This window comes from Camelus bactrianus, chromosome 6, assembly GCF_048773025.1.
Source record: "Camelus bactrianus isolate YW-2024 breed Bactrian camel chromosome 6, ASM4877302v1, whole genome shotgun sequence".
Lineage (NCBI taxonomy): Eukaryota > Metazoa > Chordata > Mammalia > Artiodactyla > Camelidae > Camelus > Camelus bactrianus.
In genome coordinates this window covers 79,739,759-79,763,598 of record NC_133544.1, presented here as the reverse complement: position 1 = coordinate 79,763,598, position 23,840 = coordinate 79,739,759, and the positions used below count along the sequence as shown (strand labels likewise).

At 33.6% G+C, this 23,840-nt stretch overlaps 1 protein-coding gene across 1 annotated transcript in view; it reads left to right on the top strand.

Moving 5' to 3' along the window:
- The window catches only part of TRPM7 (transient receptor potential cation channel subfamily M member 7), a 98,975-nt gene extending 75,234 nt beyond the window's left edge, over positions 1 to 23,741 (top strand). The window contains exons 29-40 of the mRNA XM_074366105.1: positions 2,141 to 2,237; positions 4,361 to 4,431; positions 6,463 to 6,497; positions 8,376 to 8,401; positions 10,249 to 10,299; positions 10,379 to 10,444; positions 11,064 to 11,347; positions 11,461 to 11,543; positions 11,707 to 11,912; positions 14,603 to 14,654; positions 14,760 to 14,866; positions 22,242 to 23,741. Of these exons, the coding sequence (XP_074222206.1) occupies positions 2,141 to 2,237; positions 4,361 to 4,431; positions 6,463 to 6,497; positions 8,376 to 8,401; positions 10,249 to 10,299; positions 10,379 to 10,444; positions 11,064 to 11,347; positions 11,461 to 11,543; positions 11,707 to 11,912; positions 14,603 to 14,654; positions 14,760 to 14,866; positions 22,242 to 22,372 (1,209 nt within the window). The 3' untranslated portion in view covers positions 22,373 to 23,741. The remainder of the gene's footprint in view (positions 1 to 2,140; positions 2,238 to 4,360; positions 4,432 to 6,462; positions 6,498 to 8,375; positions 8,402 to 10,248; positions 10,300 to 10,378; positions 10,445 to 11,063; positions 11,348 to 11,460; positions 11,544 to 11,706; positions 11,913 to 14,602; positions 14,655 to 14,759; positions 14,867 to 22,241) is intronic.
- Positions 23,742 to 23,840: the final 99 nt, after the last annotated feature.

Below are 23,840 nucleotides of genomic sequence, written 5' to 3'. Positions count from 1 at the left end.
ATTCTTTTTCAGAATATTTTCCATTATGGGTTATTACAAGATACTGAATATAGTTCCCTGTGTTGTACAGTAGGTCCTTGCACTGATATTTTTAAGGCACTTTTCCAGCAAGACTGATGGGAACTGGGATAGAGAACATGAGATAGATAAGGCCTAATTAAAGTAATCATTGTGTGAAGTTGTTAAGGAGTCAGGAGGAAACAAAGAGTATGATTTCTCAGCTACAGAGTGAAAATAGCATACATTTTTACAAGCTATATAAATACCTGGATTTTAGCCAGGAAAAATACCTTGAAGCCCATCTATCAGTTCCATATTAGAATTTGTCAGAGATGGTTCTATGAAATTGTTGTGTCATTGCATCAAAGGGTATATATAAAGGAAGATACTTTAAATAGAATACTTAAATAAAGCAAACAAGAAATAACTAGAACTGGTTCCAAAAGAAAACCTCTAAGATCTGAAAGGAGTTACTTTGTGACTACAGAAGAAAGGTTATTAGCATTTTCTGTTGTCCAAATAATCACCTGTAATGTGCAAAGTGTGAAGCATCAGAGGTAGAAAAGCTTAAGTTTCTTTAGATATTAGTTATATTTATTTAATGAAAGTAGTAGCTTATTGTGGTAGTAACATTTAAAAAAATTTTTTTAAACATTTTTTTTATTGAGTTATAGTCATTTTACAATGTTGTGTCAAATTCCAGTGTAGAGCACAGTTTTTCAGTTATACATGAACATACATATATTCACTGTCACTTTTTTTTTTTCACTGTAAGCTACCACAAGATCTTGTATTTCCCTGTGCTGTATGGTATAATCTTGTTTATCTATTCTACATATGCCTGTCAGTAGTAACATTTCTGACAGTGGGTAGAAGTTTGGAAATATTTTAGAGTTACATAATAGCATGACCTGTTTATAGCTAAAAAAAAGAAACAAGATGAAGGTACTGGTTCTTCTCTATTAGTTTCATGAAATTAGTTCATCTGGAAAAATGAATAAGTAAAAGGAAGAAAATGAAGGATAATTAGCTATTAGAGACTAAAATATCTATGTAGGTAATACAGTTGAAACATAAATATTCAGTGAAACATTTTGGTGACTCTGAAATTGCCCTTCTACAAATAAGAATTTAGTAAGGATTGGATTAGAAATTGATCAGAAAGGGAATGCTTTGTCTGTAAATACAAATTGGACAACTGGGCAGAAATTTGGAAACATCTTTTTATGTTCTCATATCACTTCGTAAGCTCAGATGAATTCCAGATTTAAAAATAAAAATTCAAATCATCACTCAAGAAAATAGAAATATTAAGTCAATAAAGCCAGGAGGGTTTTTTAAACAAATATCAAGAGAAGGTTGTAAAGAGACGAGTAACTAAAAATACGAAACATAGACAAATCAAAACAAATCTGAAAAAAAAATTGAAATTTGACAAATAATGATCAGATAGATCTTTGTTACACAGATAGCTTATACAGGTCAACAAGGAAGCTATCAAGACCCTCCCCAAAAGAAATTGCCCCTCCACTCCTTTACCCTCCAAATTGTTCTTACCTCTGTGTCACTGTTAGTGTAGAGGAGTAGTTTTTTCTTTTTTTTTAAAGTAATACATGTTCGTAGTTTTATTTTTCATTTTTTAATACATTTTTCCCCATTCCATTGTATGTATGTCCTATGATTTAATTCTCCATCCCTTTACTGATAGGTCTTTGAGGGTTTTTGTTTTTGTTTTTGTTTCCAATGGAAGTACTAGGGATTGAACCCAGAACCTCATGCATGCTAGGCCTGTACTCTACCACTGAGCTACCTTCACCCTCCAGTTTTTTCTTTTTTAGATGAATTGGTAAATTTTTTTTATTTTCCCCACAGTTTACTATTTTTCCACCAAATTTCTTATGAACTTGTATTACTATGAAAAAGGATTCATTCAGATGGATTTATGAACAATGAGCAAGTAGGGTATTTAGATACTGTTTTTGAAATTGATGATGAAGGAAATAACTATAATTTGTAATATACCCTTTGACGTCTAGATAGAAAAAAAAGCATATTGAGCTATCTACTGTTTTACTACTTAGAACAGTGATTTGAAATTTAGTTCAATTATTTTAAAATTGTGTATGTGTACAATTTGCAGAATGATATTCCGTCTGAAAACACTTTGAAACACATGAGTTCTCATGCTGGATTTTCTGAGTGTCACAAAACCTCTATTCCTCTCCATTCAGAACAAGGTGAGTGTTTTGACTACATGAATTATGTTAGCAAACATACTAATTTAAGCTTTAAATCTATTTTATGTATGTCACACGCCTGAGCAGTGGATGCTTCGGGAGACAGAAAATAAAGATTCCAGTCCATCGTTGTTGCAATTAACCTTGAATAAAACATAATCCTAACATTTTTTTTCTTTTCTAAATTGTTTAGTCCTGAAAGATGAAATCCAAAGACTTGGTTTTTACAGATCTGCTGATTTTAACTTTTACAAATGAATCTTTTGTGTTTTAATCTGTATAGTCATTTACTCAACTTATTTTTCTAACTTAACTTTCAAAAATAGCTAATACATTATTTGGTTCAGAATTAAAATACACACACACACGTATACACAAGCATTTTGAAAATCAGTCTTAGTCTCACTCTCACTCCAATCCCATGTGTAGCCACTGTTAATTTTGTTTTTCCTCTAGAGGTTCCATGCTTACACAGCCATACATGACAATACAGTCTTTTCTACCTCTCATCTTTTACACAAAAGGTAGCATACCTACATGTTGTCCTGCACTTTTAATTTTTCATTTAAAAATTAAATGGCCTGGAGATGTTTCCATATGTTGCTTTTTTTGAGTCATAGTTATTATATGCGCATACACTGACTATTTAGCTTTTCAGTCATGTACATACAATCTTTATGAAGTTCCTTAAGAAAAGCCTCACCATCATTTCCCCTTTTCTTTCCCAAGTTGGATTTGTTCGAGGAGTGCAAGTTGGTTTAACATTCAGAAATACGATTAAGGCATAATAGCAACAGATTAAAGGGGAAAAAAATCATATGATCATCTTAATAGCTGCTGAAAAGGCATTTGATGAAATTCAGCATCATTCATGATTAAACTTATAGCAAAATAAGAAAAGAATGGAGTTTCCTTAAACTGAATAAAGGACATAAATAAAAACTTATCACATATACCATACTGCACAGTGAAATATTGAAAGCTCTAGGTGGAGGACAGGACAAGTATTCTGGCTGTTATCATTTCTATGTAACATTCTAGCCAGAGGAAAAAAGGAAGAAAAATAAATGGTAGAAGGATTAGGAGGAAAGAAATAAAACTCATCATTTTCAGATAACATGGATATTATTTCTAAAGTTAGCATGCCTACAATTTTGCATCCTCTTATTTCCGTTTTAGGCAATAGCTATTGACTTCCCATTAAAGAAGGCAAGAATTGAACTACCCCCCTCCTTTCCAAACACATATCCACACATAAATGTCTGTACCCTTTCCCACCAGTGTAGTTATATCATAATTTTGGTTAAATCAACACTAGATTCTTTCAATCTGTTCTTTTTGCCCCTTACTCTTGGGATACAACTTTCGTTCTAAGATTTCACTTTACAATTCATTATAAAGTTTTTCCCTTATTTTTTCATTAAGTTAATTTTAAGTTAATGAAAAATTTAACATCCTCACTTTTTTTTGGAAATAAGCTTGATTCTGAAGTTTGTTTAGCATAAACAAACAAAATATGGCAAATGTGGCATCTTAAATTGGGGGAAAAGATGAACTATTCTGTTTTTCTATTACTATAAAATGATTTATGTGTAAGATTATTTATTGCAACATTGTTATAGCAAGAGATTGAAATCAGACCAAATGTTTATCAGTAGGAGTTTGGTTAAATAAATTATTGTATATCCATTGTATGAAGTTTAATATAACTGACAACAAAATAGAATAGAGAAGTACTCTGTGCATTGATATGGAAAGATTTCTAAGCTTAAAGTTAAAAAACTACCAACAAAACCCCCTAAGATACATAATATAAATCATACTAGCACTTATGTTAAAAAAAAAAAAAGCAGGGGTATGTATACAAACACAAAATATCTTTGGAAGGATATGTAAGAAATTGGAGGAAATATATTGCCTTTTCACAGAAATAAATTGAAAAATTTTGGTATCTTGTCAGGAGACCCATGACCTCATGTAACTCTTAATGTTCAGCAGTGTTAGGGAGAGGATAAGTTATCTTAGGAAAGTTATATTAAGCCTGGAAACACTTTGTGTTTGGTTAGTTGGTCATAAAATTTTTCAGTTGTTTAACGTTTTTATTTCTTTAAATTTTCTTTTAGTGAAAAGTAGCAGTAGAAGGCCATCTACAGAAGACACTCATGAAGTAGATTCCAAAGCAGCTTTACTACCGGTTTGTACATTTCAATTAAACAAAGGCATATTTTAAAATACATATTTACTAGAGAATAGCTAAAGATGGTGATATTTTATTTGAGATTATATCTAACTTTCAAAAAAAATTTTGCCTTAGAAAACTGACCTCAGTGCATGGTAGCAGTTACAGAAAATAGTTTCTTCCGGTAGTGATTAGTGAGAAATTTTTAAAGAAAAAATGTATGCAAAAGAAAGAAAGGCAGGAATCTCTGAATTGAAACTAATTATATGAAGTCATTCCCAGCCAGTTGAGATAATACTTGATTTTACAAATAGTCTTTAAAAGCTGGCTCTGGCAACCAAGACACATAGCTTGGAGAAAGCAAATAAATTCCTCCCTTATAGTGGAGTATAGAAATCAGTGCTCATAATTATGATCCTAGATCATCAAGAACTTATTAACTTGGCCCTGTCCCACTGGACTGAATGTCACACACATACTTACACCTTCTCCCTCACTCATACATACCCTGCCAAGCAATGTGACCATGAGGCCCTAGAGGTTCTGTAGAAGACAACAAGTTCATTTATCCAGTTTTCTTTAGCCCCAGGTGGGACAAGCAGAGGTAGTGGAGAAGATCCCAGGAAGCTGCTGGGACAGGTGGGGGAGGAATCCCAGGTTTTGCATGGAACTGGGCACTGTAAGTTCAGTGTGTGAATGGGATTTGGATTCATCTCCATGATAAACAGAGAGAGAAGCCCCTTGGATATTTTAGTCTATATGTTCGTACACCAGTGTTTTATCTCACCCTGTTAAAGCCTTTGATCTGCTGCTGCTATTGCTTGGCATTTTGCCACCATCTTATGCAGGAAGGAAACGAGGATCTTCTAAGTTGATCAGATGCCCATTCTTATTAAAACATTTTTGAAGCTTGAAAAAAAAATACTATGCTATAAGGAGATAGATTGTATTATTAAAAAGATTATTTAAATAGGGAAAAGGGATTAGTGAATACAGTTTCATGGTAACAATTCTTCCTTTCTGGAAGGACGCATCCTGAACCTAAACTGCACAACTTTTCCGCAAATAAAGTTCCATTGAAGATGACCTCACATTGCCAAATTACAAAACTCGTGGGAGCCATCTTATACAAACAGTACTAGATATCTAATAACTCAAAATAATAGAATTATTGGCTGCAGAGATTATAAAATAAGTATGATGAAAGCCGTAAGAGAAAGTATTAACATATTTTTTTAAAAAATAAGAAGTACTACTCAGAAATGCTGGAAAATTTGAAAAACAATTAGAAATAAAAAAAAAAAACCTCAATGTGGATTAAAATAGACAGATTAGGCACAGAGAGCTTTACTGAATTGGACCAGAATGTAACATAAAATTATAATTACATGGAAAATGTGTTAAGCATAAAAAGATATGGAAAATACCTCTAAATTGGCCTTGAGAAGAATAGACAGAGTTTGAAGAGATTATAAATGACTTAGAATTTTCCAAATGGATGAAATATATGAAAATTCAAATTTGGGATACATAAGTCCCAAGCTGGGGAGGTAAAAGTAAATTCACATCTAGAAATATAATTATAAAACTGCAGAATAAAGACCACCGTACACACATAAAAAAGCTTCAGTGAAATATGCCTGTTATTAGTGATTTCTTTGTTTACTGTTTGCATGATTTTGATTTTTCTCTTTATACTTTGATGTGTTTTTCTTTTGGCAACTGGCATAATATTTTTTAGAGTCATAGAAAGAAATGTGTATTTTAAGAAAACAAAATTGTCAACAGAAACAAAGAACTAGCTAGACTATGGTTATGTTGTAGAAAATAACACCCATGAATTCTTTATTCTACCATATGGGATGGCCTCATAGTAGCTTTTATATCCATTTTTTAATTTTATTAGTTCAGTGGTATGAAACAAATCATATTAACTTTTCAGCCCTTCATTCTTAAAACATGCTATAGGATACAAAACAGATAAAGTTATGCTTCATCTACAGACTTTTTCCATTAATTTTTGTTTGTGTTTGTTTCTGACTAAAGGATTGGTTACAAGATAGACCAGCAAACAGAGAAATGTAAGTAAGCCCTTTCTTATCATTAAGTCTGAAAACTATCATAGTTACTGAGTGTTTTCTTTTTTCTGCTCTTAGCATCATCTCTTTAACACTTTAAATGTTGATGATTATTTATTTGGCATCTCCTGTCTTTAAATAGAAAACATTGAGGAATCATTTATTTTGAGTTAATGTATACATTTAAATTTATGGTTTTACATAGTTATACTATAATTATAGTCAGACTATAGTTATAACTCTACTAAAATTTTCCTCGTAATGATACAATTATGATTTTATTATTCAGTTGTTTCCAACTTGCTTTTGAATAAACTTGTTCAAAGACCTAGTTTGACATTTCAATTTCTCTGCCCATTGTTCTCATCAGCAGGTCTCACATCTCCTTTTGGAATGCACTTTAATAATTACAACAGTAATGCACAGTGTACTTTAGAAAGCCTGCATACAGGGAAATCCACTAGAAAGCTGATGTTGTAATCCAGAAAGTGGAAACAAAAAGGCAGTCTGACAAGTTGTCATCCCCAGAAAGTGAACATTTTCAGTGTAGGTTAAACATAAAGTAGAACCAAAGATAATCTCTGTTTTTCCAGCCTTGAAATTAGTATTTTAGGATTCCAAAGGAAATTTTAAAAAATCTTGTTTTGACACCCACTTGATACTGGAAGCATGGCAGGGTTACTCTCTGACATGGACTACTTGAGAAGTGAAGCCAATTTGAGGGAAAATACTATATATTACACAGTGTTTTCCCTAGTTCCTTCTCTGTATCAGAATATATGTGAATATATAGAGAAGAAAAACCAGCTGCTACATGCAGTTGTTCAAATTTGGGGGGTATCCTGCCCTGAATGGCACTTGGAAGACCTGTTTATAATCAGACCTTTACAAAGAATAATGTCTTGTATAACCAGAACTGTAGGATATAAATACAGAATAGGTACTTGAAGCTGATGTTAATCCAGCTAACTAGAGAACATTGACTTATAAGATGCTGACCCACAGAAGTACCCAGAAAGATGGAGTTGGCCAGTACTCTGTGTGCTAAGAAAAAAGGGGTTTAGCAGCAGCAGAAAAGGGGACGAGGCTAGGGTCAAAATACTTTCTATGAGAAAATGTTTACATCATTAAGATGAAAACCAATAGGAAACATCAGGATCAGAGAGAATGTCAGAAAGAGATTATCAAGGTCTTCTACTCCAGAGCTTCTTTCTGGATCTAGTCCTTTTAGTCCTGAGCAAGGCCACGTAACTGTATAATGGGAGAGCTAAGCCTCTAATCCATTTTTCTTGATTCCCATTCCGTTCTCCTTCCACTACACCTGTTTGTCTAACTTGCACTGGAATCTGTGGAATTAATAGAACTGCCACTTGCTACCAATATACGTTGTAATAAATAAATACACTCAACATTGGAAAATATTTTTTTGAACATTAGCATTTAAGTTTTGCAAAATTATGTCTGTTTGCTGTTCTCCCAGTTCTTTGCATCAGTTCTATTCAAGTACTTTTAAAATCTGCAGTGTCATTTCAAGGCATTGTTATAGTACTGGAATGAATCTCCACAAATAGAGGAATCATGGAATATTTTACTCTGTTAGTACTGAACCTTCAGTTTGGCACCAAACTACTAATAATATTTATGTAGGCATAAATTGGAGGTACAAGTTGTTGATAAAGTATATGCATATGGATATAGATATGTCCGTGTATGGATTTGGCATTGGCTTAAGGGAAGTAGCAAATATTCAAACAAAAGTGAATTGCAGTCTCAGAATGCCTTTAATAATGTTATATTTAATAATTATAATAACTTCATAAAATAAAAAATTTTGTGGTAGCCAAAACTAAAATTGTAACATAATTTTTGGTGTTTCTTTAGGCCATCTGAAGAAGGAACATTAAATGGTGAGTCCACAGGGTAGATTTAATGTGAAAGAGTGAGGATTGTATATGATCTATTTTAGCCAATACCACATTGTCCTAGGTAAGAAATTTTAGACTTCGTATTTGAAAAAGCCATGGTAGTAGAACGTTCTTCTCCCGGCTCGTTTCTCTTCATTGTAGGTGTTTCACAAATACAAAACCTCACCATGTGAATGATGATCTTTTTATAGTCTCCCCACTCCCCTTCATCCTTGCTACCTCAGTCTCCTTCACTTACATTCCGTTTTAGTGGATGGTACTCTTTCAGTCAGCTATGTGAAAACTGAGGGAGGTATTCTTGACCCCTTGACCTCACACTCATAAAGTCCTGTTCTGTTTACCTCTTAAACAGCTCTAGAATCCACCCTCCACTCTACGTTTCACTGCTGCTTTCAGTTCAGACCTTCATCATTTTTAAAACCTTTTATTGATGCATATAATACGCATACAGAAAAGTACAGCTGATCCTCCACTTCAGGGAACTCTGACTAAATGAGCATTCCCATGTAATCAGGACCCAGATCACAAAACATGTATTGCCAGTTTCTTAGCTCCTGTGTGCTCTTCTTCTTATAACCTCTGCCCCTTAAATGATACAGTAGTTTTGCCTGTGTATGTGTATGTGTCTCTAGCTAGCTAGCTATGTTTATTTGTTTTATTTATATATGTAGAATATATAAGTGGAATCATACAGTATGTACTCTTCTTGTGTCGGCTTCTTTCTCCCAACATATGTTTATGAGTGTCACAAATACTGCTGTGGGTAGTGATGGTTTGTACATTCTCACTACTACACAGTATTTTCTTATATGGCTATACTGAATTTATCCATTCTACTATTTGATGGGTATTTCTGTAGCTTCCAGTGTATGGCTATTATGAATAGTGCTGCTCTGAGCATTCTTGTTCATGTTGTTTGGTAAACATATGCTATTATTTCCTGTTGAGTATATACCTAGGAGTGGAATTGCTGGTGGCAGGGTATGGTATGCATATGTTCACATTTAGTAGTTACTACCAAGTGGTTTTACAAAGTGGTTGTGCTAGTTTGGGCTCCCTTCCAGTCTATTTTTCTTTTCTACCACCAAAATGATTCTTTTAGAAGATCTGATCTTGTCATTCCTCTGCTTTACATTTTTGCACTGTCGTTGGATGAAATCCAGTGTCCTTTATTAACATGACATATTTCTTAACAATTAACAAATGCCCTACGTCTGCAGCTTTACCTCCTACTGGTATGCCTATAACTCTTGCTCATTAATTTGCAATCTTAGTTGCGTATCCAAATACTTGTAGAGCATCACTTGTATGATGACACATACCTACAGAATTAGAATATTTTGGTATGAGAAATAGGTAGGTATATGTTGAAAAAGTCCCACAGATGATTCTGATAAATAAACAGATAGGTATATAAAATTAGTATTGAAAACCACTCTTCTATTCATATCAAACAGCTTGCAATTTCTTAAGTGTAGCATGCAATTTAATAGTTCCTCTCCTTTGCAAATGTTGCCCTGACCACACCATTACCTTCCAAAGTACTCTTTTGTCCCTTCTCTTCCTCTGAGACAGCCATCAACCTTTCTCAGTATGTGTGTGTGTTGGGTGACGGGGACATTCATGTACTTTTACCCTTTTGCAGTTACCCATAATGGAATAGGGTAATAAGCACATGATGGACATAATTCATTACTTGTGTTTTCTGTTTTTGTGAAGAGAGCTTACATGAAGGAAATTTAGGATGATTATATGAGAATGCCTGAGCAAAAATTTATGCTGCATTAGTACTTCTTAAAAGGGTGTCATTTGTTTATTTGCTGTTTCAGGTCTTGCTTCTCCATTTAAGCCAGTTATGGATACAAATTACTATTACTCAGGTTAGTAATACTAAAAACAAAATTTAGTAATATTTTGAGCTTTTCGGGATTTCATTATTTCTCTTTTATTTCTATGCAGCTGTGGAAAGAAATAACTTGATGAGATTATCCCAGAGCATTCCATTTACACCTGTGCCTCCAAGAGGTAAGTCCAAAAAGTAAAGAAATGAAAGAGAAAATAAACCCTTAGTTAATACGAAGTTTTTAACTGTAATACAGAACATAGGTGGTGAAAAAAAGAAGGATCGCATTAAGAAGTGTTAATTTCATGTGAATTTTAATTAGCCTGATTACTGCAGAAGTGAGGTATGTTTAATAGAAGAAAGAAGTGTCAGCAGTATTGGTTTTTCTATTTCTGACATATCCAGAGGCAGTGGTATATTCTCATTCAGAAAGGTTCTTGATCCATTATTTAGTAATTACAATTAGATAAATTGACATCACAGGGTTTGTGGAGCAGATCTAATCTCCTGTCTAAAAGTTTAACTTAGTAACGTTTAGAAGTCCAGTTGCTTTCTAAAAGTTTTTCTTGAAAAGTTCATGATTGCAAAAATGCTTATCATTACCCAGTACGTGTGAATTTAGAGATATTATTAGATTCTTGGTTTCTGAGTATTTCTTGCCCTTGAACTTCTTTTATAAAACTACATCTTAATCTCATCTTCTATTCCTTGCTTAATCTTAACCGAAGATACCTGCCAATTTCTGTCTTGTCATTTTTAGAGTCTTAATTTGGCCTTAACGTGTGTCCATTCATGTTACAGGTGAGCCTGTCACAGTGTATCGCTTGGAAGAGAGTTCTCCCAACATACTGAATAACAGCATGTCTTCTTGGTCACAGCTAGGTCTCTGTGCCAAAATAGAGTTTTTAAGTAAAGAGGAGATGGGAGGAGGTTTACGAAGAGCTGTCAAAGTACAGTGTACTTGGTCAGAACATGATATCCTCAAATCAGGACATCTTTATATTATCAAATCTTTTCTTCCTGAGGTGATTAACACTTGGTCAAGTATTTATAAAGAAGATACAGTTCTGCATCTCTGTCTCAGAGTAAGTGCTAGTGAACGCACACAGTGAAGCATTATTTGAGCTTCATGTTTTTATTTCTAAAGTATGATTAAGTCTTAATTTCAGTGTTGAACAAGCATTTGTCTGTTCTGTAGGAAATTCAACAACAGAGAGCAGCACAAAAGCTCACATTTGCCTTCAACCAAATGAAACCGAAATCCATACCATATTCTCCAAGGTAAATCTTTTAACATTTCTGGGATCTTTTAGTGTTATGTGGATAGCATTTTCTTTTGACCTGCTTTATTGATGCTGAATGTTTCATTATTTATCCATTTTAAAGATGAATTAGAACTTTATTAACAAAACTACTAGTAATATCTGTAACTATTTTTCATAAGGTTCCTTGAAGTTTTCCTGCTGTATTGCCATTCAGCAGGACAGTGGTTTGCTGTGGAAGAATGTATGACTGGAGAATTTAGAAAATACAACAATAATAATGGTGATGAAATTATTCCAACTAATACACTGGAAGAGATCATGCTAGCCTTTAGCCACTGGACTTATGAATATACAAGAGGGGAGTTACTGGTACTTGATTTACAAGGTAAATTTATTGAAATATTGCTAAAGTGAAATTATGCAGTACTTTCTCACCTATTCATGTGTTACAAACAATATACAGAAAATCTGCTAGTTTATATATAGGTAAAATCTTAGGTTAATGGAAGCTGTTAAAAAAGCAAGTGAATAACAGACATAGCATAAAGCCATGAGGGCTCTGAAGAGTGGGCTCTGGCTATCTTAACTGCTATTTAGGTAATACAGATACTTTAATAAGCAAAAACATGTGAAATCCCCTGTTCTAGTCATAGATGTGCAGCCTTAGTCTCTTAAAAGTATAAAGACCATTTCTTTAAAACAATAACAAGTATCTGTTGTTCCTGGTGTTTATGTCATCTATTACTGTGAACTAAACTACCTAAACATTTAATGGATTAAAACAACCATTTTATTTGCTTATAGTTCTTTGGTTAAGGAAATTGGACAGGGCATGGTGGGGATGGCTCATCTCTGCTGTCCCATTGGAAGGTTCAAATGGCTGGAGATTAGTTTGGACAGCTTGACTGGAGCCATGTGTCTTGGGTCTCTGTTCACTAACAACTGAATTCCTCAGTTCTCCACCAAGTGATTGCACCTCGTGGCTGGCTAGCTTAGACTTTCTTGTAGCATGGTAGTTTCAGGCAATTAGACTTGTTACATGACAGCTGGCTTCCTCCAGAGAGAAAGCAGAAACTCTTAGATTAGGCCCAGAACCGGCCCAGATCCCTCCTACCATATTTTATGGGTCCAGGGAATTAGTAAGAACAGCCCAGATTCAAAAGGTAGGGAATAGATTCCAGCACTTGTAAGTGGAGCAGCATGCGTGTCTACGAGGGAAAAGCTGATCACAGCCATCTTTGTAGACAGACTGTTTCATACATGTGAAAGAAAAAAATTGTAGCTAGGAGAGGGCAGGTTTGCTTAGAGTAGTATCTGTACAGCTCCACAGCAGGGTCTAAGGAGAATAAAATGGAGCAAGTTGCCAGCTCTGCCTGGATGATACTTACGCATTATAGGTTCCTTTTTTTTTTCCCCTAAAGAGAAGCTTTGATTTCAAATGTCAACACAGACCAGATTTCAAAATTACGTAAGAACAATTGTTTGGAATATTTTTTACTTGATGACTTCTTTCATTATTATAGATACTCATAGATGTAAAAGATTTGTTGAAAAGTAAATAGTTGGTATTGATTCAGCTCAAGAAAGAAAGTATATATAGAAATAGCTATCCTTTTTTCAATAGTTTATCATTTTACATAAATGACTAAGTGATATATATATGTAGTGAAAACTCTGATGTATATTATTAGACAGGTCGATCCAATTAAGTAAAAATCTTAGTTAAGTTATATTCTTAGATAAGTATCATTTAATTGTGCACAGGACATGCACAGGAAGTGAGACCAAACAGATTTTGTCTGAACTGTTAAAAGATGGCAATTATTTTTAATAAGCAGGGTGATTATGATGTTATCTACATAATATGTTCATGGAGCCATTTTTTCTTAGAAATATTTTAGACAATTAGTACAAACAAGTTAAGCAATATAGAAATATATAAAAACAAAATGCAAAATGTTCATCTTTACTGCTTCTCTACCTTTATGAAGACAAATATACAATTTTTTTTCCTTATTTTTAATCACTTTGTTCTGTGTTATGGTGATTTTCCTCCAACTGGGATCATGCTGTGTATGAGTATATATGAATGTATGTGTGTTTCATTTTTTTTTCCCTAGCTAACAACATATCATGGACATCTTGTGGGTCATTATTGATAAATCTGAGTCATTCCTGCATGATAGTCTGTAGTAGGCATAGCATGATTAAATCTTTTGCGAGATGGTCACCCTATTTTTAGTTTTAGAGATGAGTGTAATTTTAATAGCGACTGCAGGTTACTTTTCCAGAAGGTTGTAGGAATTTATACTCAACACCGTGTGTGAATGCTCATTTCTTCACCATCTCTCCAGTACTGCATAGTCTTAATCTTTGCCAATCTGAGTAGAAATTAGTATCATGTTTTCATTCTAGTTTTTCCTATTGTGAAATTCTAACCATTTTATTAGATTTCATTCTAATGGGTTAAATATTTATGATTATCCAAATATCAGTAGTTGTTCTTTCTTTCTTTATGTAAATAGATAGATAAGAGAGACTGAAAAGATTTAACCAGACTTTTTAAATAGCTTTCCAGAGGGCTAGAGTTGAAGGAAGATGTTCACAACCTTATTCTTTATGTAATTTAAATCTTTTGCAAGATGTATTCATGTTAGTCTGTGATTTGAAAAAATCCAAAACACTTTTAAGATGGCTATAGATTATGCCTTCATGTGCCTGATTGTTCTTTGCTAACTAAGGTGAAACAAGGGCAGATTGTAAATAAGGAGATATTTGCTTGCAGCCTTGACCTTGTTGCATCAGAAACTGGTGCCATCAGGAGCTTACATGCCTTCCAACCAACTCGGATATTTATCTGCTGTTCATGTCGCAGGAACTGTGTTTCTGGTGCCATGTTGAAGTCATAAGTCAAGTAATGAAATATCAAGGGAGAAAAACTACACTCTTTTGAATAATTTATCATTGTGTGATGGTTGATGATGCTGTAGAATCGCTCATGACTTTATTATGCATATGTCAGTATTTATGCCAATTATGTAATATAAATTGTCCTTTTTATATATACATATAAAGGCGTGGGTGAAAATTTGACTGACCCATCTGTGATAAAGGCAGAAGAAAAGAGGTAATAAGTTTTAATAATTTCGTTAAGACATATTTTTATAATTTCAAATTCTGCATTTCTGTTTGTGTTAACTGATCTTTTTTTTTTTAACTACCAATTCCACAGATCCTGTGATATGGTTTTTGGCCCAGCAAATCTAGGAGAAGATGCAATAAAAAATTTCAGAGCAAAACATCACTGTAATTCTTGCTGTAGAAAACTTAAACTTCCAGGTAAACATTTTCATAATCAGTGTAATGTATTAATTGTTAGCAAAGTTGATTACTACAGAACTTCACAAGGCCAGAGAGGCACAAATAACATATTATTGATTATAGATGGATCTATGCTTTCTTTCATTACTTATAAAAACACAGAGTTCATTCATTTAATACATATTTATTATGTGTCCGCTGGCAGCTAGATATTGACAGTACAATAGTGAATGAGACAAACAATGAAGTTTAGCCAAATCTTGAATACTGATAAAAGTAACAGAATTACTGGACTATCATAAATGCCAGGCAGAAAAAATAGAACAGGTAAGCAGATCGCTTAACACAAACTTAGACGTCAGGGAATGCTACCTGGGGGACTAACAGATTTGCCTAAAACTGAAGAATGAATAGACTTTCAACTTAGATTGAAAAAGAGTTGGGAAAAGAGTATTCCGTGAAACAGGAACAGGAACTGCAGATACAGTCTCTCATGATAGTAACCATCATTATATTTGAAGAATTACAAATTATTATTGGATTGTAAGTTATATCACGAACCAGTGGTTTTCATCCTTTGGTGTGCATCAGGATCCCCTATTGGACTTTTTCAAAATTACAAGTACCTGGCACTCACCCTTGAGCTGTATTTTTAAAAGTTCCTCCCATTGTGATGAATAATGGAGTAGCTAAGAGCTTTAACTTGGAGCCAGACTGCCAGGCTCCTGAGAATACCTACATCATAGAGGTTTGTTATTTTTTGTTTGCTTGAGAATTAAATGAGTTAGTATTTGTGAAGTACTTAGAACAGTGCCAGGCAAATAGTAAGCATGTTAATGGTACTGGTTTTAAATTTTTTAAATTGGTCGTTGTTGAGTGTACAGAAATACCTTTTTTTTTTTTTTTTGTAGATTGACCTTGTATCTTGCAACCGTGCTAATAAGCTCACTTAGTTCTAGGAGGTTTTTTGTTTGTTTTTAGCTTGTTGCTTATAAATTCCTTGGGATTTTTTGTGTAAGCAATAGAGACAGTTTTATTACTCCCTTTCCAAACTGTATGCCTTTTTATTTCTTCTTCTTGACTTTTTGCACTGGCAAGGAATTCCAGTACAGTGTTGAATAGGAATAGTGAGAATAGACATGTTCTTCCACACCTCATTTCTCGAAGATGCTTATCCTGAATGGACATTGAATTTGTCAGATGTTTTTTCTGCATCTATTTATGTGATCTTTTTTTTTTCTTTAATTAGTATTACATTGTATCACATTGATTTTTTTAAAATGTTGAGCCAGTCTTGCATTCCCACACTCCACTTTGTCATGATATATTTTTTTATGTATTGTTGGATTCAATTTTCTAATATTTTGTTGATTTTTTTGTATCTATGTTCATGAAGACTATTGGTCTATGGGTTATTTCCTTATTCTCTGTTTGTCTTGTTTGGTGTTAGGATAATACTGACCTTAAAAATAAGTTGGATGTATTTACACTTCTGTTTTGGGGAATAGATTGTATAGAATTGATATTATCTCCACTTTCATAAAATTGTCTGTCAAAACCATTTCAGCATATAGTTTTCTTTTTCAGGTGCTTTTTAGCCAAGAGTTTAATTTTTTTAAATAGATACAGCAAATGTTGAGGTTATCAGGGGGTTTTTTGGGGGGTTTTTTTGGAGTGACTGTTAGTAATTTGTCTTTCAAGGAATCGGTCTTTTTTTTTTTTTCCAGTTTTATTGAGAAATAATTGATATATATGTCTGTATAAGTTTCAAGTATACAGCATGATGGTTTGACTTACATATATTGTGAAATAATTACCACACTAGGTTCAGCTAACATCCATCTTCTCATATAGATACAATAAAAAGAAAATCAAGGAAAAAAATATTTTTCCCCATGATAACTCTTAGAATTTACCCTCCTAACAACTTTTCTGTGTATCATACAATGTGTACCTTTTGACGGCCTTTCCCTCCCCCCACCCTCTGCCTGTGGTAACCATAAGTTGTCTCTTATTCTGTGAGTTTGTTTGTTTTAGGTTCCATGTGTAAGTGAAATTGTATAGTATTTGTCTTCATTTTACTTAAATTGTCAAAGTTTTTGACATACCATTAATTATACTGTTTTATTTTTTAAGTGTCTTTGGGGGAGTGGAGTCTGTAGTGAATCCTCTCTTCCATTATGGTAATTTGTACTTTTTGTAAGGTGTATGCACTTTTTTGATACTTTCAAAGAACCAGTTTTTTCCTTCATTGTTTTACTCTATTTTCTGTTGTCAGTTTCATTGATTTAGTCTTCATTATTTCCATGTTTCTGCTTGCTGTGGATTTGGGTATTTTTTTTTTTCTCTAGTTTGTTAGGGTAAAAGTTTAAATTACTGATTTGAGACATTTTTTCTAACAAAATATTTAGTGCTAGAAATTTCTCTCCAAGCATTTTGTTAGCTGCATCCCATAAAGTGTGGTATGTTTTATTTTTGTTTTTAAAAATATTTCTTACTTCCCTTGACATTTCCTGTTTGACCTATGGATTATTTATTTCAAGTTTCTTTTTAAATTCTCAAATATTTGCAAGTTTTCCTGATATCTTTCTGTTACTGGCTTCTTGTTTAATCCCATTATGATAAGAGAACATACTTTGTATGATATCAATTTAAAAAAGCTTTTTTAACCTTAAAAAGGTAATAGTCTCTAGTGAATGTGGCACATACACTTGAAGAGAATATTCTCTTGTTGGATGGAGTGTTCTGTAAATATTAGTGAAGGAAAGTTTTTTGATAGTGTTGTTCAGGTTTTTTATATCCTTGCTGATTTCTGTCTACTTATTCTATTTATTACTTAGACAGGAAGTCTCTAAAAATAATTGTGGATTCATCAGCTTTCAGTTCTGTTAGTTTTTCCTTCATGGATTTTTGAAGCTTTGTTCCTAGGTACATATACATTTACAGTTGTTAAGACTTCTTCGTGATTCAATTTTTGTTGTTATATAATGCCATGGTAGTTTTCCTTATTGTGAAGTCTCCCTTGTCTGATATTACCTTAGCTTTTGATTGGTGGTTTCATCAGATATGTTATCCCATTTTTACCTGTATATATATTAATTATATTTAAAGTAGTTTTCTTGTAGACAGCATATTTCCATCTTTTAATTGCTATTTTAGACCCTTTACATTTAACATAATTATTGGTATGGTTAGATTTAGATCTACTGTTTTATTGTTTTCTGATTGCTGTCTCTAGTTTGGTTTTTTTGTTTGTCCCCCACCCCCATTTTAGTATTGTTTTATCTTTATGTTTAGTTTTTAGTGGTTGCTTTGCTTTTCTTATCTAAGAATGTGTGTATTTTGCCTTCATTCCTGAAGGATATTTTCACTGGATTGAGAATTTTAAGTTGACACATCTTTCAGCACTGAAAAAAAATGTTCTGCTGTCTTCTGGCCTCTGTTATTTCTGATGAAAATTCTATAGTCATTTGAATTGTTCTTCCTTTATACATATACATGGTGTGTCATTATAATCTTACCTCCTTTCAAGATTTGTTCTTTATTTTTGGTTTTCAGCAGTTGGATTCTACTATGTCCAGTTGTAGCTTTCTCTTTCAGGTTTAGTAAGCTTCTTTAATTTGCAAATTTATGGTTTTTTTCAGATTAGGGGAGTTTTTAGCTATTCGTCAAATAATTGTTCTGTGTCAGTTTTATTTTCATCTTTTTCTGGGTTCTCATAATAAGAATCTTGGAACTTTTGATACTGTCACCCAGGAACTTGTGGCTCTGATTAAAAGTTAATTTTTCAGGGGGTGGAGGGTATAGCTCAGTGGTAGAACACTTGCTTAACATGCAGGAGGTCATAGGTTCGATCGCCAATACCTCCGTATAATAATAATAATAATAATAATAATAATAATAATAATAATAATAATATAATAATAATAATAATAATAATACCACCACCTAATTACCTCCCAGCCCCCAAAAAAGCCAAAAACAAAATAAAAAGTTAATTTTTCTCTGTTGTTCAGATTGGGTAGTTTATAGTGATCTGTCACGTTCAGTGACTCTTCATTCTTAATTTCTTCATTCTGCTATGAAGCCCATGCACTGAAATTTTTATTTCAGGCATATTTTTCAGTACTGTAGTTTCCTCTTGGATCTTTCTATACTGATTATTTCTCTGCTGAAAATTTGTTTTTCCATTCATTTCAAGTCTGTCCTACATCATGGAGTACGGTTAATAGTAGCTGGCTTAAAGTCTTTGATTATTCTACCATCTGGGTAATCTTGAGTTTGGCATATCTTGGTTGTCTTTTTCGATAATCTTTGAGATGTTCCTGGTTTTTGTATCTCTAGTAATTTTAGAATTTTCCCTGGGTATTTTGTATATTATGTATGAGATTTTGGATCTTATTAAAAATCCTCTAGAGAACTTTGATTTTTGAATTTTTGCATTTTGAATCCTCTTGAGATTTTTGGTGTTAGTAGGCAATCAACTCAGTTAAATTCAGTTCACAAGTCGCAGTCTGTCTTCTGTGGCTGTGATTCCAATGTCAGTTTAGTGTTTAAAGCCTTTGCATTATTAATCAGGTCTCTCTCACTTGTGTGTCAAACAGGGGCAAGTCTGGGACCTGAGCGAAGTTCTGAACCATAGTTGAGTTCTCAAAGCCTATGCTTTGCTGTCCTTCCATAAATGTATCATTCAAGGATGAGCCTGGGAGTTCATACACAAAATTCGGGTGTTCCTCTCTCCATTTTCCTTCTTTCCATGATTTCTTCCGTACTTTGTGACTCCCAAGGGCCACGTCTTTTCTTTTCATTTCTTTTTTTTTTTTTTTTTTTTTTTTGGGGTACTCTGACTAGAAAACCAGGATTTTGACCCCTGTGTTGTTACATACTTTCTGCAGCTAGGTCCATTTCTGGTGCTGAGTAGCAAAGAAAAGAGAGAAAATTATGCTTTTTTGAATCATAGAGGTACCTGTTTTCCTTCCTTCTGATCAGGGAGAAGGATTTTCTCTTGGAGTTGTAGGTGCCCGCCCAGCTGCTACCACTACAGGAATGCCTTTTCATGACTGAGGCTTATCTTTTGATAAAGGGCAGAGGAGCAAAAAGAAAAATTAAGAAGATAGCATTCCCCTCAACATTCTCCATCCCACAGGGTCCCCCTTCCTTATCCTCTGACCAGAAGGTCTCAGAGCTTTTTCTGTCCATGCTCACATTTTTATGACTGAGCTGTCTTCAAGTCTAGGCCTGGAAGTAAGAGAGGTTTTTTCAACCAGGAAACTCATTCTTCAAGTTCTGATTTCCTTCCCGTGTGTGTCTGCTATTGCTTTCAGAAGTCGGAGATTGTTGCTTTATCACGTGAAGGGTTTTTACTTGTAATCGGTGTGAGAGAGAGGATAGAATATGCTTACTCTTTTTTATCCAGAACTAGAACACACAATGGTGAATCTAACAGGCAGCCCAGATACAATTTTTATTTTGTTTTGAATACAATTTTTAATAGCATATCTGTTTTTTAAATTATTATTGTGAAGCAGGATTTCACAACTTGGAAGGGACCTTAAAAGCAATCTAGTCCAAATTCATCATTTTACAAAATATAAAATAAGAATTCATATGATTTGCCCATGGTTACACTAGTAGTTAACAGCATTATCAGGACTTAATAAATTGTAAATTTATTCATTATAAAAACTGTGTTTTTGTCCATTGTTCTTTGTGTAAATTACAGCTACAAATTTATTTGTATTCACTGAGAACTTACTGGCCTAGTCTTGAGTTTAAAATTTATCAAGTTATTCGTGCAGTAGCAAATATGTATTTGGATCATTGAATATAGGCTATTACCAAAATTAAAATCAATAGTTCATATTCTGAGTGCTCTATTTTCTTGGAGGTAAAAGTATTAAGTGTGTATCTGTGACAGTGGTTAGTTTAAATTATAAATTTGTTACTACTACATTGAGTTTTCTAATTCTACAACTACTGTCATATATGTCTGTAGCTCCCTAAGTGAGTTCATCCTGTCACATGGCTATAAATGCAGTCTACATACTGATAGTACCAATTCTAACTAAAGACTAACTTCTTTCCTGAGCTCCTGTTTCTGTATTCAATTTCCTGTATTGCTACTTAGGTATCCTAAAGCATCTTTTAAGTGACATGTTCACTCCAGAGCTCTTGACTTTCATTTTCCACCCCTACCCACAAAACTCTGCTTCCCTGTCTCATTAATGGTTACCCAGTTGCTCAGGCTCAAAACTTAAAAGGGTAGCCAGTTCCTTTGTTCTCTCACTTGCATAGCTAGTCTATCAAAATCTGATTGTTCAAATTCTGAAATCTGCCTAGAATTTATCAATTTCTCTTCATCTTCACTGCCATCATTTTGATTCCTGGATTCTTACCATTGCCACCCAACAAGACTTCGTGTGACAATCAGAATGGTTATTTTAAACAAATTTGGTTATGCTCCTCCCTTTAGAATGCCTGATATCTTCCAGTGGATTTTCATTATAATCTGTACTCTTTACCTTAGCTTGCATCCCATGAATCAGAGGTCAGCAAACTTTACCATAAAAGGCAAAAGGAAGTATATATTTTAGGCTTTGTGGGCCATATGGCCTGTGCCACAGCTACCCAGTCTCCCATTGTAGTCCAGAAACAGCCATAGACAGTCTGTAAACAAAGTTCTATAGCTGCACTCCAATAAAACTATTTTAACAAAAGCAGGCAGCAGGCCAGATTTGGCCCGCAGCCTGTAGTTTGACAGCCCTCGACCATTTACTACTGCTTAACCTCATTTCCCCCTAGTCTTTCCCTCGTTTACTACATGCAAGCCAAACTATCTTCTTGCCATTCTTGGAACACACCAAGTCCATTTCCTTTTTACAGTCTGTAGTTAACTTTCTCTCTGACTAGAGTACTCCTAGGACTTTGATAGGTCATTTCTCAGTATTTAGGTCTTTACTCATATGTTACCTCCTGTGGCTTTTCTGCCCAGCCCTATCTAAAGAATCACTTTATACCATCTCCCTTCTGACCCTCATCACACAGTTTTCCTCAAAGCACTTGTTACTAATTATAATTCTGTCATTTTTATATATATATATTTTTTCACCCACAAGAATATAAGCTATATGAGAACAGGAGCCTTATCTGCCTTGTTCATTGCTACGTTTCTACACTTACGTAAGTTAGTGACTCATGATCAGAGCATAATAATTATTTGTTGAATGGTTTCATTTTGTGTGTATAAATTTTGTGACTTTTGAATTTATAACAACATGGTAGAAAATAGATCTGGCATGTTTAGAAGAAAATTGATTTAGAAAATATTCTTAATTTTCTATTTCTAAGAAATACTGACTCTTTTTTTCTTTTTTGTTGGGGGTGGTGAATATAGATCTGAAGAGGAATGACTATACACCTGATAAAATTATATTTCCTCAGGATGAGCCTTCAGATTTGACTCTTCAGCCTGGAAATTCCACCAAAGAATCAGAATCAACTAATTCTATTCGTCTGATGTTATAATATTACTGAATCACTGGTTTTGCTTGCACCTCACAAAAATGTTACTGTGTCACTTTTCCTTTAGGAGAAAATTATTTGGTAATACAGAAAAGTGTGTGCTAATTGAATATGCTGGATCTGGCACAGTTAAAAGGTCAATACTCTTTTGACCTGATTAAAGTCAGTCAGGAACTCCCTATAGCATACAGCTGGCAGCTGTTAAATTTTACAAGTAAAGAAAAAAATAGTATTTATATCTTTTAAAGGGCTCTTTTTAACAGAGGATTTCATTTGACTTTGTTCTGTTGAGGGTAATACTCTCTCATTGTGTGGTGCAATACCATTAACCAAAGTTAGGTGTCCGTCAGATTTTATTGGCAGCTGGTTTACTGCCATTCAGCCAGCAAAATGAAGAAATCACCCAGTCTTTTGGTTAAATGGCAGTCAGACGTCTTCCTCAGTGTGTTTTAGTGTGTTTATTGATGATGTCACTAGTTCCCAGCTAGATGCTTGTTGGCCATGGGAAAGGAGATGGCTTGTAATAATTCTAGATATACAGGGATATAGGGAGCCCAAGCTGAAAACCATTTTCTAAGAGGGACTTTATGAATCAGGGTTAGGCGCCTATTTAAAAGATAGAGCCAGTTTTTGTTAAATAGAGCCCCAGTTGTGCAGAATTATTAGTATTTTTTTTAAACATTATTTTATCAAGTCATTGTTAAGTAGAAGAAAGCCATGATAGACTGGTATAACCTAAATATATCAAAGGAGAAACTTAACTCACTGTTCAAGAGAAGTTACCTTGTGAGGAAAGTTAAAGTGCTTTTTTTCCTATCTATATCTGTAGTGACAACTTGGAAGTTACATACTTCTCCAAAGATTTTATTGACCAGTATATCAAATTAGAATGTAAACATGAATTCTTGCATATATTTAAAATTGTGTAAGGACATTTGAACATGAATATTGTCTGTGGTACTTAAGAAATTGAATTGGATTATCATTATGTGATGTCGGGAGATTGCAATGCAACTTTATGCCAATAAAATGTAATTTAACTGCCCCAGATATTGTTGAATATTCAACAACAAGAAAAGCTTTTTATGTGACTGAAGTTTTATGCTTTGATTTTTTTCCTTTTTTTTTTTTTCCTTTTTGTTTTTTCTTAGGTACTAATTTTAATTTTTATTTGAGAGGGAGCAGTGGAAATCTTATTTGTATTCAGTAGTGTATCTCATAGATACAGACAAGACAAAAAGAGATAAGCTGTTCAAATAGTGTTTAATATTGATGGGGGGGAGAAAAAAGTATATTAAAGATATTATACTATATACATTTTGTATATCATTAAATCTTTAAAAGAAATTAAATAAATTTATTCTTGTTTACACATGTTTTAGTGAGTTTAATCATTCTGAAAATTATCTGATATTTCCATTGTTAATTTTTTTCAGAATTTTTTTTAATGAACCATTTGTACACCTATGCA